At 40.4% G+C, this 16,332-nt stretch overlaps 1 protein-coding gene across 1 annotated transcript in view; it reads right to left on the bottom strand.

Annotated features, from left to right (window-relative positions):
• LOC122789817 (two pore calcium channel protein 1-like) overlaps positions 1-16,332 on the bottom strand; it is a 2,103,677-nt gene that overhangs the window by 1,440,712 nt on the left and 646,633 nt on the right. The window contains exon 2 of the mRNA XM_044057259.1: positions 9,909-9,991. Within this exon, the coding sequence (XP_043913194.1) occupies positions 9,909-9,991 (83 nt within the window). The remainder of the gene's footprint in view (positions 1-9,908; positions 9,992-16,332) is intronic.

The following is a 16,332-nucleotide window of genomic DNA, read 5'->3' on the forward strand; positions in this document are numbered from 1 at the left end:
TCTTTGTTGCTGTACCAGACTACTGACATATTGTCCGTCTGTATGACAATAGCCCCCAGAGGAAGATAGGCATGTAATACTTGCACTGTCAGAAGCACCACCTGCATCTCCAGGACACTGATATGCAGGTCAGTCTCCAGGGAAGACCATGTGCCTTAGACCGTCCTTCCAATGCAATGCTCCCCCCACCTGAGCAGGGAGGCATCCATGGTCAATGTGGTCATGGAGGAGGGAAGAACAAACGGATGACCCTGAAGGAGGTCCAGGGATTGAAGCCACCAAAGAAGGGAGTCCTTGCAAGCACGTGACAATCAAACAGGATGAGACAAGGGAAGGTCTAGCAAGGGCCTCTGAATGGCTAAGGTCCATTGAAGAACCTCATATGAAGGCGTGCTGCCAGAATGAGAGTGATCATAGCCATCATGAACCCCAACAAATGAAGAACTGAATCTGCTGGGAAGTTTGGCTTTGAAAGATGTAACTCATATGTCGGAGCGATAGTAGTCTGTCCAAAGGCAGAAACACCTTGCCATGGGTAATGTCTATTCGAGCTCCTATGAAGTCGAGAACCTGGACTGGTGCCAGGTGAGATTTGTTGAGTTTTATGGTTATGCCTAGGTACTGGGCAGTCTGGAGAAGAAGATCTGTGGTTTGAATTAACTGATGCCTGGAGGGAGCAGAAAGGACCCAATCTTCCAGGCTGGGGAAGATCTGAAACCCCTGCAGCTGCAGATGAGCAGCCACTATCACCATCACTTTGGTGAACACCTGGGGGCAGTGGTGAGCCCAAAAGAGAGCGCTCTGAACTGAAAATGACTGGCTCCAAACAGAAGCAGAGGAACCTCCGAGATTACCTGTTCATCTTGATATGGATTGCACCGATCTTAGAGGTACACTGAGCACATCCAGTCATTTATCTGCAGGAAGGGCAGAATGGATTGAAGGGTGACCATCTGGAATTTCGTCTTGGCAACAGACAGGTTCAGGGTTGAAAGATCCAGAATGGGTCTTAAGTCCCCTGTTTTCTTTGAGACCAAAAAGAACCTGGAATAAATGCCTAATCTGGATTGGTCTGGGGAGACGGGCTGGATGACTTGTTTTTCGAGCAGCCTGGAAACTTCTATGGCTGCCTGCTTTCTTTGCACGGGTGGAATGTCTGGGAGGTGGTTGGGATGGATTAAGGGCTGAAGAAAGGGGATTGCGTATCCTCTGGATATTATCTGCAGAACCCAACGTCATTTGTTATTGACTTCCAGGCTAAGTGCAGAGATAGGTATCCCTGACTGCCTCCAGAGATGAGCAGTCGAGCAACCCTTCAGTGCTGCGGTGAGGGTCTGTCCGTGAATGGATCCCCAGACCCCCGGTTCCTCAGGCCCTCTCTGACCTGGAGGTGGCATCTGTCATATTCCCCTCTGCCTCTGGGGGAAGGCGAATCTTGAGCATCGTGAGAAGAACCTTGAGAATTCCGGAACCACATCTTCTTCATTCCACGCTGATTCCTACAAAAGGATCATTGTGGGGTGAATGGATCCCGACAGCCGACAAACCCTTCCCATCCTTCTCGCTGTGGACTAGGGTGTCATGAACAATCTTACCAAAAAGGGTGGAACTGTCATAGGGGGCATTTGTAAATGACACCTTGAAGGGTTCTGAGAAAGCACACAGCCGGAACCAGGCATGTCGCCTGATGGCTACGCCTGTCTCTGCAGCCCTACCTTCTGTAGAGTGTGATGGGAGCCTCATGCAAACATTCAATATTGAGGTAAGGGTAGGCATACGGGATGAGAACAACTTTTTCTCCTCTGCCGACATGGACCCTGGGGCAGACTCAGTGACCTCTTTGACCAGGTTCCTACTGTGCCAAGTAGTTCAGCGCACATCAGTCAAACATCACTGAAGCATAAGCCCGCTTCCCGAAATGGTCCATAGTTCGAGACTCCCTGTCTGCAGGATGGACCATAGAGCTCTCCTGAGCGAGCTCTTTTTTGGTGGCCGCCACAACCATTATGGCATCGACCAGGGATCCCTTTGACTAATGCTGCCTGAGGGAGTGCTGAGTACTTTGTCCTGGTGATTGGGGACAGTCTCAGCCTTATCTGGTTCCTTTGATGCCCTAGTTGAAATTGCATCCACAAGGGGATCCATGGGAGGGGACAGCCAGGAGGTAGAGGGTCCTGTGCCAAATGCCTCCAGGAATACCGACTCATCCAGGTTGAGCTTTTTGGTAGACCACCCACCACACTGATGCAAGATTTCCATGATATCTCCAAAGGAGACATCCTCCTGGGGTGATCGAGGAGAACACACCCCTTCCTCCAATCAGTATCTTCCGTGACGGACTCTGGCAGGGAGTCTATGTGCCTCCTTTTGCACGTGTGTTTCTGAGGGGGCTCCTCAGGGGGAAATTCCGGGGAGACCCGGAAACCTTAGGGAGTTCCTGGGGACCTCCTGGAGCAAAGTGGTGACAGGCTGTCCCTGAGGGGGTAGGATGGCAGACACAGGCAAAGAGAAACACAAAGCAAGGACAGACTCTGAGGATGAGTGTGTGAAGAGTCATGAAGGAGCCAAGAGAACTGTCTCCACCAAATCGAAGGCAGAAGGTGAACAAATCCCTGAAGGAGGGATGGCCAGGCTAAGACCAGATCCGCCTCCCCCTGCACCAACGGGGGAGCTAGGGTCGAGCCTCCATATGCCAAAACTCTGAGAGGAAGGGCCGACTCTGAAAACCTCAAAGTAGACACCACCCCCCTGGATGCGAAGCTGAGGCTGCAGCTCTGAGAGTCAGTCGACTCCGAAAGCGTCGCAGCCTAACCACTCAGGGCAAAGGTCAGCATCGAGGTACCTGGAACCACCGGCCCCAACCCCTTGACACCGGGAAACCTCAGACCTGATGACTCCAAAACCAGAGGTCAGATCGGAGGAGCAATGGGGAGAAAAATGGACTGCATGCTCCCAGGCCCAGAGGGGGAAGGAGCAGGCAAGACTCCCAACTGAATCTGGGCCCAAAAAAGTTCTACACAAAAAAAAATATATTATTGACAGAATATTGGGAAATAGGTGTTTTAAGACATGCTGGCATAATATTTTGAATAAAAATGAGAAATCATGGATTGTGAAACTGGGTGGATTGTTTCCCCCTGATTTGAATGACCATTTAAAATGTTATTGTGGTTAATTGGTTAATTATTTTGATGACTGAGTATATATAGGGTGATTGACTGCAGTTAATAATATACATTGAGAAAGGCCTTTGGGCCAAAACCGGTCTGTTGACTGTAGACTAATTTATTAAACTTTGTTTTTTTTTTCCCCATTCCAGTTGGTGCTGGCTGTTTTTTTTTTTTTTGTGCAGTACTTTACCATTTTGAGCCTCTGCACCTGCTCTCCTTGCAGAACTTTTGGTTGCTGTATTCGGTTTGTTCATTCTGCTGGTGGTGTTTGCTGTGAATGGGTTTCAGTGCTCAGTCAGAGCACTCACTTTTCGTTATTTTGCTCCAGGCTTTTGGATGAGGTGAATACCAGCCAATTTGCAAGAGGTGAACACCAGCCATTGCTTTCTAGTTGAAGTTGCAAGGCTTATTTAGGCGTCTTATTGCTGTATTTATAAGTGGCTACATCAATTACATACTTATGTGTGTTTTCAATATGCATGAGTTCTGTGTGAGAGGTGGTTACTAGCAGATTTGAAGGCGGGGAATACCTGTTGTTACTAGAAATAAATGTGTTTTGGGTGTTCATTTGCTTATTTCCAAGTGGATGTATTAGTAGTGTGCTCTCTGGGCTCTTCGGTGTTGGAAGATATGAACACCAACCAATTTCTCGAAATTGGAACTTTTTATTACATGAGGTGGACTTTTATCGCCACAGTCTTTGCAGCAATATTATATTGTTTAGACTTTGCTTTGCACTGGGCTAACTATATTTTGTGGCAGTTGAATTGTTCAACCTGTTTAAACTGTTTGTGTACTGTGTGGCATTCATATTGGAAGGTGGTTTTGCTTTATAGGGGAACTTTCATTATTATTTGGACATCAATGTCCAACCCGGAATTATTGGACATGCTGCACCTCAGAAAATCCAAATCCCATCGAGCTACGCGCTCGAGGGACTTAAACCTCAGCACTGAAATAAATAGGACATGCTGGAGGGACAGATTCATAACCCAGAGGCTCCCTTCACTCTGGAATAAAATCCCAGTCCAGGTTAGGCAGAGTCCCTCATTGACTCTCTTCAAGAGGAATCTTGATGAGTGGATGGGAGATCGTAGGTTTACCCCGGGTATCACTTCTGTGTCACTGTTAGACAGAGGCACAGTATACTAACCTCGAAAAAGGGCATAGCAAAATTAATTTAAAATGGGTGGTGAAAGCCATACACACTCTGGCTAGGCTTATAAATGCCCTAGGGCAGATAGCCTAGTATGAACCTATGAACCTATTACTGTTTGCATGCGATTTTATTGTCTGCTGGACTGTGTCTTCAATTTGTGCTATTAAAGGTTTCAAGCATATCTACAGTTTTGTGACAGAAAAATCATTTGATCGTTGGATTAACTATAATATAACCAGGAGTATATGTAGGCTATTTTGTATTAACGGACATTTTGTTTTGGACGGTTTTTCATATACAGGCCATTGTTTTTTTTTTATATCATCTTTGTTTAACCATGGACTTTATAGTATTCAAGTAAATTATACTAGCCAATACCTTTCTTAGTATATGATTTAATAATTATTTTTACAGCCTAAACATTTTTTCCATTATGGATATTGGGAAACATATGTCAGGGATTTTTATGTTCTCTTTTGATATTTAGCATTTCTTAACTACTAATGTGCATTCTTTATGGGAATAATTTGTGGCATTGGCATGATTGTTTTGGATAGATGTAGGATACATATTGTATATCCATATATCATACAATAATTTCAGTGTTACTTATGGTTGCTACTGACAACATTTATTTAGTTGTGTCAGGTTTTTCAAAACATAATTTTTGTTTTGCAACATGCACATTAGTGGTGAATGATTAATGATGTATGCATCGATCATATGTTTCATGGTTTTGGACATGTTCTATATTTCACTATATTTCATAAGTGTTTCAACATATATTCATAATTATTGATATGGTGCACTTTACATTGTTTCCCTGTTAGGGACATTTACTACCTGGTATATGATGGATCAACAATTATGATTGTATTCTTTATGGTTGTACTGTTATATATGAGAGTGCCATCTTAGTATTTTAAGCCTTTCTAATAACTTAGTAATTGGTCATATTATTAGTTTCACTCATCCTTGCAACCATTTATTAAGCATTGACAAACTGCATTATTGTTTAGACCATGTATTGATTAGTATTTTAAGGGGACTGTCAGCTGATAAAGAAGATATTCAGGTTTTTGGTATTGGTTCTTTAAACAATGGTATAAACCAGGGTGAACCATCTTCGGATAATGTGGTGTACCTCCATTTTTGATCAGTTAAACAAAAATATGAAGACACTTAGGTCATGTGTATGGCAACTTGGGCTTTTTAAGGCATATTTAGAAAAGGGTATTTACACCAACGGGGTTAAGGATTCATATTAAACCTTTGGTAGGTCAACCTGATGATACACTCCTTACTGTTTGGTCTGAAATTCAACAGAATCTGCCCATGCAGTTTGTCAAGACTTTATATGAATATTATGAACGCAAAATTAATACATATATATCTTAAGTGATGCAGAAATGTGAGAGAGCAAAACCTTATGAGGGCTTGCCTAAATATAAACAGTGTTTTGATAAACTGAGTAAGGACTTTTTACAGTTTGAGCAAGAATTGAAAGAAAGGAAAATACTTAAATTCAGCAGGGATTTAAGGGATTATAACCTGAGGAAACAGTTTGATTATGTTAAAAGTGTCAAATTTGTTAAAAATGGCTCATTACAAATGGGTCAAAAGAGGAAAAGAAGGAAATCCATCCTTAAGAAAACTGTTAGTGATACTTATGGGAAAGATCCGTCTTCCTACAATGACACTGACATAGAAAGACAGCAAACGTAACCATCCCATAAGAAAACTTGTTCTATCGAACAAGGAGATTCAACACAAGGTATTGGTTCAGTCCCTTTATTAACAGAAAAAGGAGGGGGGTAGGAAGCGTAAGTGTAGATGGATCTTTGGAAGCAATGTTGAACCTTTTGAAGCCCATGTAAATCCTCGAGACAATGTTCTTAACATTTCATCTGTGGTTTTGTCTGAATCTAATTATATGATACTCAATAGAGGACTGAACTTCATTCCTGGATTTTTTTCTGTGTCTGGACATTTTTGTGCATGATCTTTATGCATTTTGCCGATTATTAAATCTTAAATTGCATTTCCATGAAGATAGTTTGGATGGTGGTCGTACTCATTCTAGCAGCTTCAGGTTTCATAAATTTACATTCATTCCACCTATGAACAAAAATGTGGAAACATTTCTTAAATGGATTCTGAAAGAACTACATTTTAGTTCTAATTATAATGGAAATTTGTTTCCTTCTAACTTAATGACATCAGAAATGGAAACCTTAGACAGGTTACGGAATAATAAAAATATGGTTATTATTCAAGCAGACGAAGGTGGTACCACAGCAGTGATGGACTGGTTAATGTATGTTGAGGAGGCTGATAGACAGCTACAGGATGCTACATTTTATACATGTATGCCTACTGACCACACACCAAAGTTTAAAAAAGAAATAGATTGCTTTTTGGAAAATGCAGTCAGTGAAGGAATTATTGATAAGGTTACATATTTTCATTTAAAAGTGAAGGATCCTTTACCTCAATATTTATACCTTCTCCCGAAGATACACAAAAATGTCAATAAACCATCGGGGAGACCGAGTGTATCTAGGAAAGGTTCCCTCACTAAGCCATTGTCTGTTTAACCACTTATTTAAAATCCTTATTGAAAGGAGTTAGGGCATGACTGCAGGATACCACAGAGTTCCTCAATATTATATCACACACTCAATTAGAACCTGGTTGGCTAATGTGTAACTTGGATGTAACATGTTTATATGCCAGTATTCCACATTGGGCAGGGTTATGTGCACTGGAATACCGGTTGGATAAAATTCCATTGTACAGTCCAGGTTTCAACACCTTTTTCTGTGTTTGGCAGAACACGTCCTCAAAAAAAATGTGTTCTACTTCAACAGCAAATGTTATATACAGCTTAAAGGGACAGCTATGGGTGCATCCTTTGCACTCATATATGCCGATTTGTTCATGAGTTATCTTGAACAAATGATTATTTATGATAACAGTCACAATCTATTTCTTGATGAAATAGATATTTGGAGATGCTTTTTGGATGACTGCTGGATGGTGTGGAAATCTGATGAAGTATATCTACGAGTGTTTGTTCAGTATTTGAATGAAAATAAATGGGTTATTAGATTCACTGCCAATTGTGATCCGTCATCTATTCCCTTTTTGGATGTGAATGGATTGAGACAGGAGGACGGTACATTGGCCAGTTCTGTATTTAGAAAACCCTTTCATTCAAATACTTTATTACATGCCTCCATTTGTCATCCTAAGCATGTTATCAGCAATATTCCGAAGTCCCAGTTTATGAGGGTTTATCGTATCTGCTCTAACACAGAAGACTATATGTGGTTTGACCAGGATTTGATCAAGCGTTTTAAGGAATGGGGTTACCCTTTAGCTAAGTTAGTTAAAACTAGTAAAGATATCCAACAATTTTGTCAAAGTGACTTACTTAGTTATAAGAAAGGCATAGATCGGAATGATAATACCAAAATCAGATTTACTACGAGCTATAGTAGGAATACATATTGGCTTATAGATATGGTGCAACACCATTGGGACATTTTGTTGGATGATGACAGATTGCATGACTTATTAGGGGATAGACTTTCTTTTTCCTTCCGTAGTGGAAAGACTTTGGGCAGCCATTTTAGTCATTACAAATGTAATATACCTTCTGACCACTTCTCACAATGTTCATCGGATGGCACTAGGGTAGTTGGATCTTTTCCGTGTAGGCACTGTTTGTTCTGCAAATGTATTTATCAAGCTAAGGAGTTTACCAGTAAAAACACATCACAGATTTTTTTCTATAAATATTTTTTCTAATTGTAGTAGTGACTGGGTCATTTACCTTGCAGTATGTACTTGTTCAGCTTTTTACTTTGGTCAAACCTCTAGACCGATGAGGATACGTACTTCTGAACATCTTAGTAATATTAGAAATAAACACACTACAAATGCATTATATAAACACACGATTGTACACACTTCTGCTTGTTTCAAATTTATTATTATTGACAGAATATTGGGCAATAGGTGTTTTAAGACAGGCTGGCATAATATTTTGAATAAAAAGAACTCATGGATTGTAAAACTGGGTGGATTATTTCCCCCTGGTTTGAATGACCATTTATAATTTTATTGTGGTTAATTGGTTAATTATTTGGATGACTGAGTACATATAGGGTGACTGAAAGGCCATGGGGCTGAAACTGGTCTGTTGACTGTGGATTAATTTATTAAACTTTGTTTTTTTTCCCATTCCAGTTGATGCTGGCTGTTTTTTTGTGTAGTACTTTACCATTTTGAGCCATCCATGCAGAACCTTTGGTTGCTGTATCCCACATAAACTACTACATCATCCTATCCACCTTGGCTTCCAATAGGCTCTGAGAGGACTGGATGGAAGAGGCCAATGACCCAGGCCTGAACTGGCACTGAGGGGAGGCAGAGAGGGGGGAATGAGCCTGGGAAGACTCCAGCTCCGTCAAAAAGCAGGGTGACCTGAGCTAAGTAGAACCTCGGGTCAGATCCAGACAGGAATTAGCCGGGGGCTTGACCGAGGAAGAGCAGTCAGCGGACCACTTCCTAGGCTGATCTTTGTCCTTGGAATGGGCCTTCTCCCCATCCCTGGACTTCTTGGTGGGAGGTCGAGTACCATAAGCCAGGGAGGAGGAAGAAGTAGAGGCCTCAGAAGGCAGAAGACCCTTAAGAATCAACTTGTTCCTCCTGTCGATCAATGCGCGGGGGTTGAAGCCTATGCAGATCGCAGATCGAGCAGGAGTAGTCCAGGTGAGATAAACTCCAGGAAGACAATGCACAGAGTGTGGCCATCAGACGGGGGAGGTTTATGGCCATATAATGCACATTTCCTGAAGCCTGGCTTGGGAGGTTCGGCCATGGCAATACACTCACTCAAACACAAGACAGGAAACAAGAAAGATGGAAGAGAGAGTTTGTAAACTGATGCTGAGCACACAGAGATAGGGTACAGGAAAGGAAAAGATCAGACAAGGTACCCGCAAAGGAGTTAAAGAAAGGAAAGGGAAAAACATTTTACTGCTTACTGTTGAACACAGCTTGGAACTGTGGAACCACGATGCCGTTCTAACGAGCAGCAAATGAGATCTGAGGGGAGGAGGGTGACAGGGGCATTATGGGTAGGTGAGGAGCTTGGAGCTTGGATCCTTAGCTGAAGTATGTGGCCAAGTCGGATCCGTGGCTGTATCTGGATCCCTCAGGTTGAAGATCAAATGAGAACAACATCAGATCAAAATGTTTAGCATACTCATCTAAAGGTCAAGTTGACAAGTGAAAATATATATCAGGCGTGAGCACCACACACACACACACACACACACACACACACACACACACACACACACACACACACACACACACACACATTTATATACGTGTGTGTGTATGTATAGTGTGTCAGTCTTTGTATTACTCTTGTCTAATGAAACATCATCTACAGTGGTTCACCATTTGCTGCTGTTTCTCTGGAATTGTTGTCATTTCTTATTTTTGAATTAAAAACAAGAAGCAACCTAATTGTGTTTCAGTTTCAGTAAGTATTTAATTCTTACCTGACTGCATGAGGGGATGTCTCAAATGGAATGTTTCTACTAAACTGGGCATCAGACACATATGCTGCAGCCAGCAGGAGTTTCTGAAAATTGGAAAAAAATAGATGTTACTACTTTTGTGTTTGTTAGGCCAGGTAATATTTCTGATCATCAGCATTATGCTTTTCCTAAAAGCAACTTTTAAATCATTTCATCTATGATGGAAAAATGCAGTCACCAAGTAGTCTTATTTTAGGATGGGCTCCATAAAAGGCAGTAAGCAGAAATTGTTCCAGTACATAAACAAGTAACAAACAATAACCCAGCATTATGCTCCTGCCTAGTATCTTTGTGAGTCTAATAACTTAAAATGTTATTTCACATCATACTGATTTTATTAGCATTCTCTCTCCTGTGAAACTCCTTACTAAAGGTTCTACCTTGGTTTATTCCCATACTTAGAGACTGTCAACAATGGCAAAGATGTTACATTCTAGACCCTCAATCATCACAAGCCACAGAAACGTAGTCCATCTGCAAAGATGTAGGTTAACTTCTAAACTGTACTACAACAATGTGAACCGTCACTTTATATTAGAGAGAATAGCTGGCATGTTTGCATACCTCTGAGAAGGGATCCTAATGACAAAATCATCATCATCAATTAGGCAGTTCAAAGACAACTCTATATTTTCTTTAAATATTTTTATTTTGGTATTCATGCACAGCTGTGGCTTAGAATGTATGAGGCTAGATAAATGAAACCAAGAAAATTATTTTTCTTCCAAACCTCCTCTGTAAAGGGTAAATGTCAGCATAGCTCATCTGACTCTTCCCCTGAGGACATCTGCATCTTTGTTGATAATCAAAGTACTTCACTACATCCCTAAAACATGCAAAACTCACTAGCACTGTTACAAACCAAAATTGGCAGCTATATGAAATCTAGAGAACTACCAGTAAAAATGATGATTACTTTTGTTATGCCTTATAAATTCATAGATGATTATTAAACTAATGGCCCCAGGAGATTTTTCAAGCCTAGCCATGTGTTCCCATTTGCAAATGACAGGAAAAATTACCCAGGGCAGATATACAGATTTATGTGTACGCAATTGCAAAGAAAAAAGATGTGAATGCATTGGCTAGGCGCTGTGAGACCAATATTGGGCATGGTTTTACATTCATGGCTATTGACGGTATTGGCAAATACAGTGAAACAAACAAATTTATTAATGAAAATTATTTAAAACTAGAATTAGAGAAAAAAGAATTAGCATGGCAACCAGAGAGCCAGGCATTAATGAAGCTTGTTCAATAGCCTGCATTCTAAAATTAAAGAACCTTTTGAGGTAACAACATAATAACACCAATAAAATATCTTTATAAAATGGGTAAATTAAATTTATAGGAAGATTGCTCTAATATATTTTTTAAGCTGTCTAGGGTTTAAAATCAATACTCATTTAATATAGTGTCCTGTTAAGACAAACAACTAGTATAAAATTTTTAAACAGTGGACAGATTTATTTACATGTTTTTAATTATATTAAGTACAGTACATTTTATATTAAGTGGTCAGTAAACATTTATTATTGATATTCTAGTATTGTTAGTTTTTACTCATGATGGAATAGGTTTTATATAGTCGTATTTTTAGAAAAGTATAAATAAATATACAAATGTTTTAGGAATTAATTATTACAACTATTAACAAAATGCCTAATATAGGTTTTGGTGAAGAAACCCTATTTTGTGAATGTAAAAAGGACTTAATTGATGACAATTAACTAATTACTTAGAAGGATATTTAAATAAGGTTGTAATGAGGTTGGTTGCTGTCTGATGAAGTTCTACTATTCAGTGTTGTTTTAACTTGTTTCACCTCTGGTTTAAAATAAAAAGCTGTTGAGGTTGGCTTTACCACTTTTTCGTTAGTGGTGTTTGGATTTTTCTAGATATACAGATTTAGGTAGGACAGCATTTACAAGCTATTTCTGTCTCATAGGGACATAACTTCTAGTCTGGAGGTAAATTTCAGGTTTTCCATTTACTGGCCAAGATTGCATTTAAATAGAGTCAGGGATGAACTCTGCTTCACATGGATGAGAAGCATGTTCCAGAGTAGGCGTAGTCTCTGAGACACATACCAAACAGTAACAAACAGTAACTCAGCATTGTGTTCCTGCCTAATGTTCTACTTGTGTTGCAAATGAGGTTTACATCCTTTGCTTGGATATTTCTAATGCTGTCAGACTTGCAGATGTGCAACAAAGTCCATCATTACTGTAACGCATGATGCCTTCTATGCTAGGCATAGATTACCTGTCACTATTCTGTAGGGACTGAGTATAAAGATAAGGCTTTCAGGTGGTCTATGTACTCCATGTCATTTACATCTTATATTCTTTTTGTGAGGAACCTCTGGGGGTATTCCAGTTGATGCATGTGCCTGGACAAGTACATACTGTACTCTATGACTGGCCTAATGAGGAGTTGAGTACAGTGGTACAATGACATCTCTGGACTCGGATGCCATCCCTTTAATTACAGGTTGCACAATATAGAATGAAGTCCTTACAACAGTAGACACATGATAGTCAAAGACCAAGTCACTTTACATATACGCTCGAGGGGGTGTACTTCCTAGGGGTGGCACACTTTGCAAAGAATACTATTATACATTTTTTGGTAACAATTACTAGTTTGTGATGAGCCCTCTTTGTAGGATATTAATGTCTTTGAGGGATTCTATGACTTTGCCAAGCTTGCAATTGTCAGCAAACTTGGTCAACCAGAGGCACTTGATGTTGGCTTCAATTTCTGAAAAGTAGATGACAAAAAGAAGTGGCTTTTGGGTCTGTAGTTACCCTGGTCAGTAGATGGCCCACCCTTGTACAGAGGGATATCTGCTGCAATCCTCCATTTGCTATACAAGAAGCCAGTTAGGAAGTAAAGGCTGAACACTGATTTTAGAAAGCTTGATAGGTCATGTTTCATGCTACTCAGGAGACATATCAGGATGATATTAGGTCCCACAGATGCAGTACTTTTTGCCTTGGAGAGTGCACTGAAGTCCTGTTTATTAGCGATACCTGGGGGCGTTATATCCAAGGGTATGTCTTAAAAGGTGTCAGGGGGTGAGGGTGATGCAGGGTGAAACTGAAACTAAATATCAGCCAGCAGTTTTGCTACCTCCTCCAGATTCATACTGGTGATTCAAAATGCAATTAATTCACCACACTGTTGTTTATTACCTTTGAGATTGAGAACATAGCTGAAGATGACCCTGTGCTGTCCTTTGCCTGTGAAGCCATCTTTTCCTCAAATATGGTGTTGGTGGACATGATAAGACTCTTGGGTTGCTTATTTAGTTTGATGAAGAGGATTTCTTGCCCTGCTGGGCATTACACTTCCTAGTTTTGGCCACGATTGTCTTCTTTTTGTTATACATCTTGTTGATATTGGTATTCCAACAGGGTGGTTTGCTCTTTGCGTTTGACCTGTACTTATTCTGAGTGGGTACAGTTGACTTAGTACAACTGTTTATGTGACATACAAGTTTATATGTATATGGTTTCTACAAACAATTTTGCGTGTTCACATGTTTTTTTTTTTTTTTGCAAGGGTATCACTTAACAGTAAGAGGTTTGCTTTGCAATGATTCCTAAATGTCCAAGGGTTGGATGGGTCCACAGAATTTAGTGCAGTTTCAAATGAGATGGCTTTACTGTCCAATCTAACAAGTAAGGATGTTACACAAAGGCAGAAGCAAAGTTCCTCCATGTTTGTGAGGACTGGGTTAAGGATGTTGGCACCTCAAATGCAAGTATGGACTAGCTGTTCGAGAGCATTTGTGTTGAATATTTCCAAGAATCTCTGGGTATGTGTTTTGGAAGTTGTGTATGTTTTCCACTCTATAGTAGAGTAGCTGAAGTCACCTGGGAATACAGTGCTGGGTTCAATGCTGAGGGACAACAGTTCATTCAAGTATGTGATATGTGTATCCTGGGTCACAGAAGGTGACCTACAGCTTACAATGATATGGAATGGGACTTTGCTTATGGTGAGCAAGACATGTAGGAGCTCATTTGGATCACACTTCTTAAAGGAAAACTCCGCCTTACAACTAAAAAAAAAATCTATGTTTTTACTATATTTCTGTTTTTCCGAGTTATTTTAACATTCCAAAATCACTCTGATTGCTTTTTAAAGAATTTTAGCATTTTCTGCAAAATGGCGGTCAATGGGGTTTGGCATATCAATGTGATCTTATTTTTCTTCCAGCCTCTTTCCCATAATCCATTTCAAATCTGTTTTATATGAGTCATGCTAGAAATAAGGAAGTAGCAATGTATTCCCATTCCATTGACATATAATAGGATTAGTGTCAGTCACTGTCTTCTTATATACTGTCCATTACAGGACTGATCTAATTGCTCTGTTTTGATGAGAGGCATGTCTGCACTGGAAGCAGCTGAATCAGTGTAAGTTCTCTTCCTCTCTGCAATAAAGACAATGAATAACAGTTTCGCACCTCTCTGTCTTGTTTACAGCACCCTGAGCTCCTGACTACAAATTTCTCTGTCTGTGGTTATATCATGCAGGTGTAGACAAATTTCTCTGCAACTTGTATAATAAACTTTAAAAAAGTTGGCATCTTTATCTTCTTTTGCTACTAAAGTGAGGAAATGAAAGTTTTGTACAAGCAGGTTTCGGGCACCTACACAGTACTCTAGGGAGAAAGGCAACCTAAGAGTGGAGTTAAACTGTAGGAGAAAGTGGAGTTTTTCTTTAACAAATCTTGAAGTGTGCCAGTCTTTGATGAATACTGAAACACTTCCACCTTTTTTTTCCCTTTCTGTGCAGTAGCTCGACTAAATATGTGGAAGATATTATAGTCTTCCACTGCCAGGTGCTCTCTGCAGTTTTAAACTATTTCTCTAACTACACAGACATGTAACTTCCCCAAGATCAGGACAGCATGCACAGAGTGGAGTCTTGTTTAGGCCTCTCGCAATAAGAAGCAATATTTTTAGATTACTCTGAGTTGCTTTTACTGTGTTGGAATGTTTATCAGGTTGTCATTGCCTAAAAAAGGCACTATGGGAGTGGACAAAGGTTTAGCCCAAATTCAGCAGTCTAAAGGGAAAAGGTGCAGACCACCCCTGGGTAAAGCAATGGGGTCTGTCAACCATATCTTCCCAAACTTACAAATATTGCAGCCCCTTACAGTAGCACCCAAATCTAAGCAAACTGTTAAAAAACAGTTAACTTCTGCTCATGTAGCATCATCCTCTGAGAGGGTACACTGTTGCTCAATGCTAGGTTCATACCAGACTGGGGACACAGTCTGAAGGCTCTATTATGTCTTTCTTTACACAGTCCAGAAAGGAATGTTTCAAGTCATTTACATCTACATGTACAGTGACAGAGTCATACTAGTACTTGTGGTTCAATGACATGAGTGCATGGGTGACTTGGCTGATCTGGCCTCCACAGACAGCTGACCACGACTTTCTCTTTGCTCAGCTTGGTGAGTGGAACATGGGTATATCTCATAATGGAATCACCTTTGACTAGAACATTTGTTTGTGTGGAGGTTTGCTGTGACATGGTGGATACTGCTTTGGTAGAATGCTTGTGAGGTTGCTGATGATCCCTAGTGTTGATGCTTCTAGGAGGCCTTTGAGGTTTGGGAAGATTACTTTTAAGTGTCTCAGCTTACATGAGTTGATGTGCTGGTCTTTAGTGTGAATGGTAAGAAGAATGAGGCGCTGTATGCTTCTGAAAACCTGTTTGGTAATTGCACTGGCTGCATGTGAGTGCCTTGCCTCTAGTGACAATATACAAATACATATTTCACACACTGTGACTGTTTAAGAATTAGGTGGTTATCAGTAAACATGAGAACTGCTACACTGTCTCAGGATGCCAAATTCCACCAAGCAGGCTCCAAAGACAGAAGGAAATGTTTATCCATGGTTCCAGATGTTTACTCTGTGGATTACAAGGGGAGTTGTACCAGGGGTGTGGGTGCCTAGAATAGGTTTACTTGCGTCCTATTCAAGTGAATTACATTGTTTTAGACAAGACTGATGGAGCAATGCTCCTCTTTGCACAAACCATGGTATTAGGAAATATAGGGGTTTACGTCAGGTTTGCTTAGTACTATTTTATATAGAACTACAATCTTAGTTCAGTCTCACAGAGCAATGCACTTCTACACACAAACCAGGTGCTCATAGCAAAATTACGTACACTCAGGAAATATTGGAGTGGGATTTACAGGGAAAGTTTGATTCTAAGTGCCTGTGTCTGTACAGGGCACTGCTGACCTCTGCTGTGGGATGCTAAGCATTGTGCAAATGCAACAACTTTATATAGGAACAGAAACTCAACAAACAAGCAATATAATCCACGAGTCATTTACAATACAAGCAAA

Source organism: Protopterus annectens, chromosome 1.part2, assembly GCF_019279795.1.
Source record: "Protopterus annectens isolate FY-2018-M chromosome 1.part2, PAN1.0, whole genome shotgun sequence".
NCBI classification, from domain to species: domain Eukaryota; kingdom Metazoa; phylum Chordata; order Ceratodontiformes; family Protopteridae; genus Protopterus; species Protopterus annectens.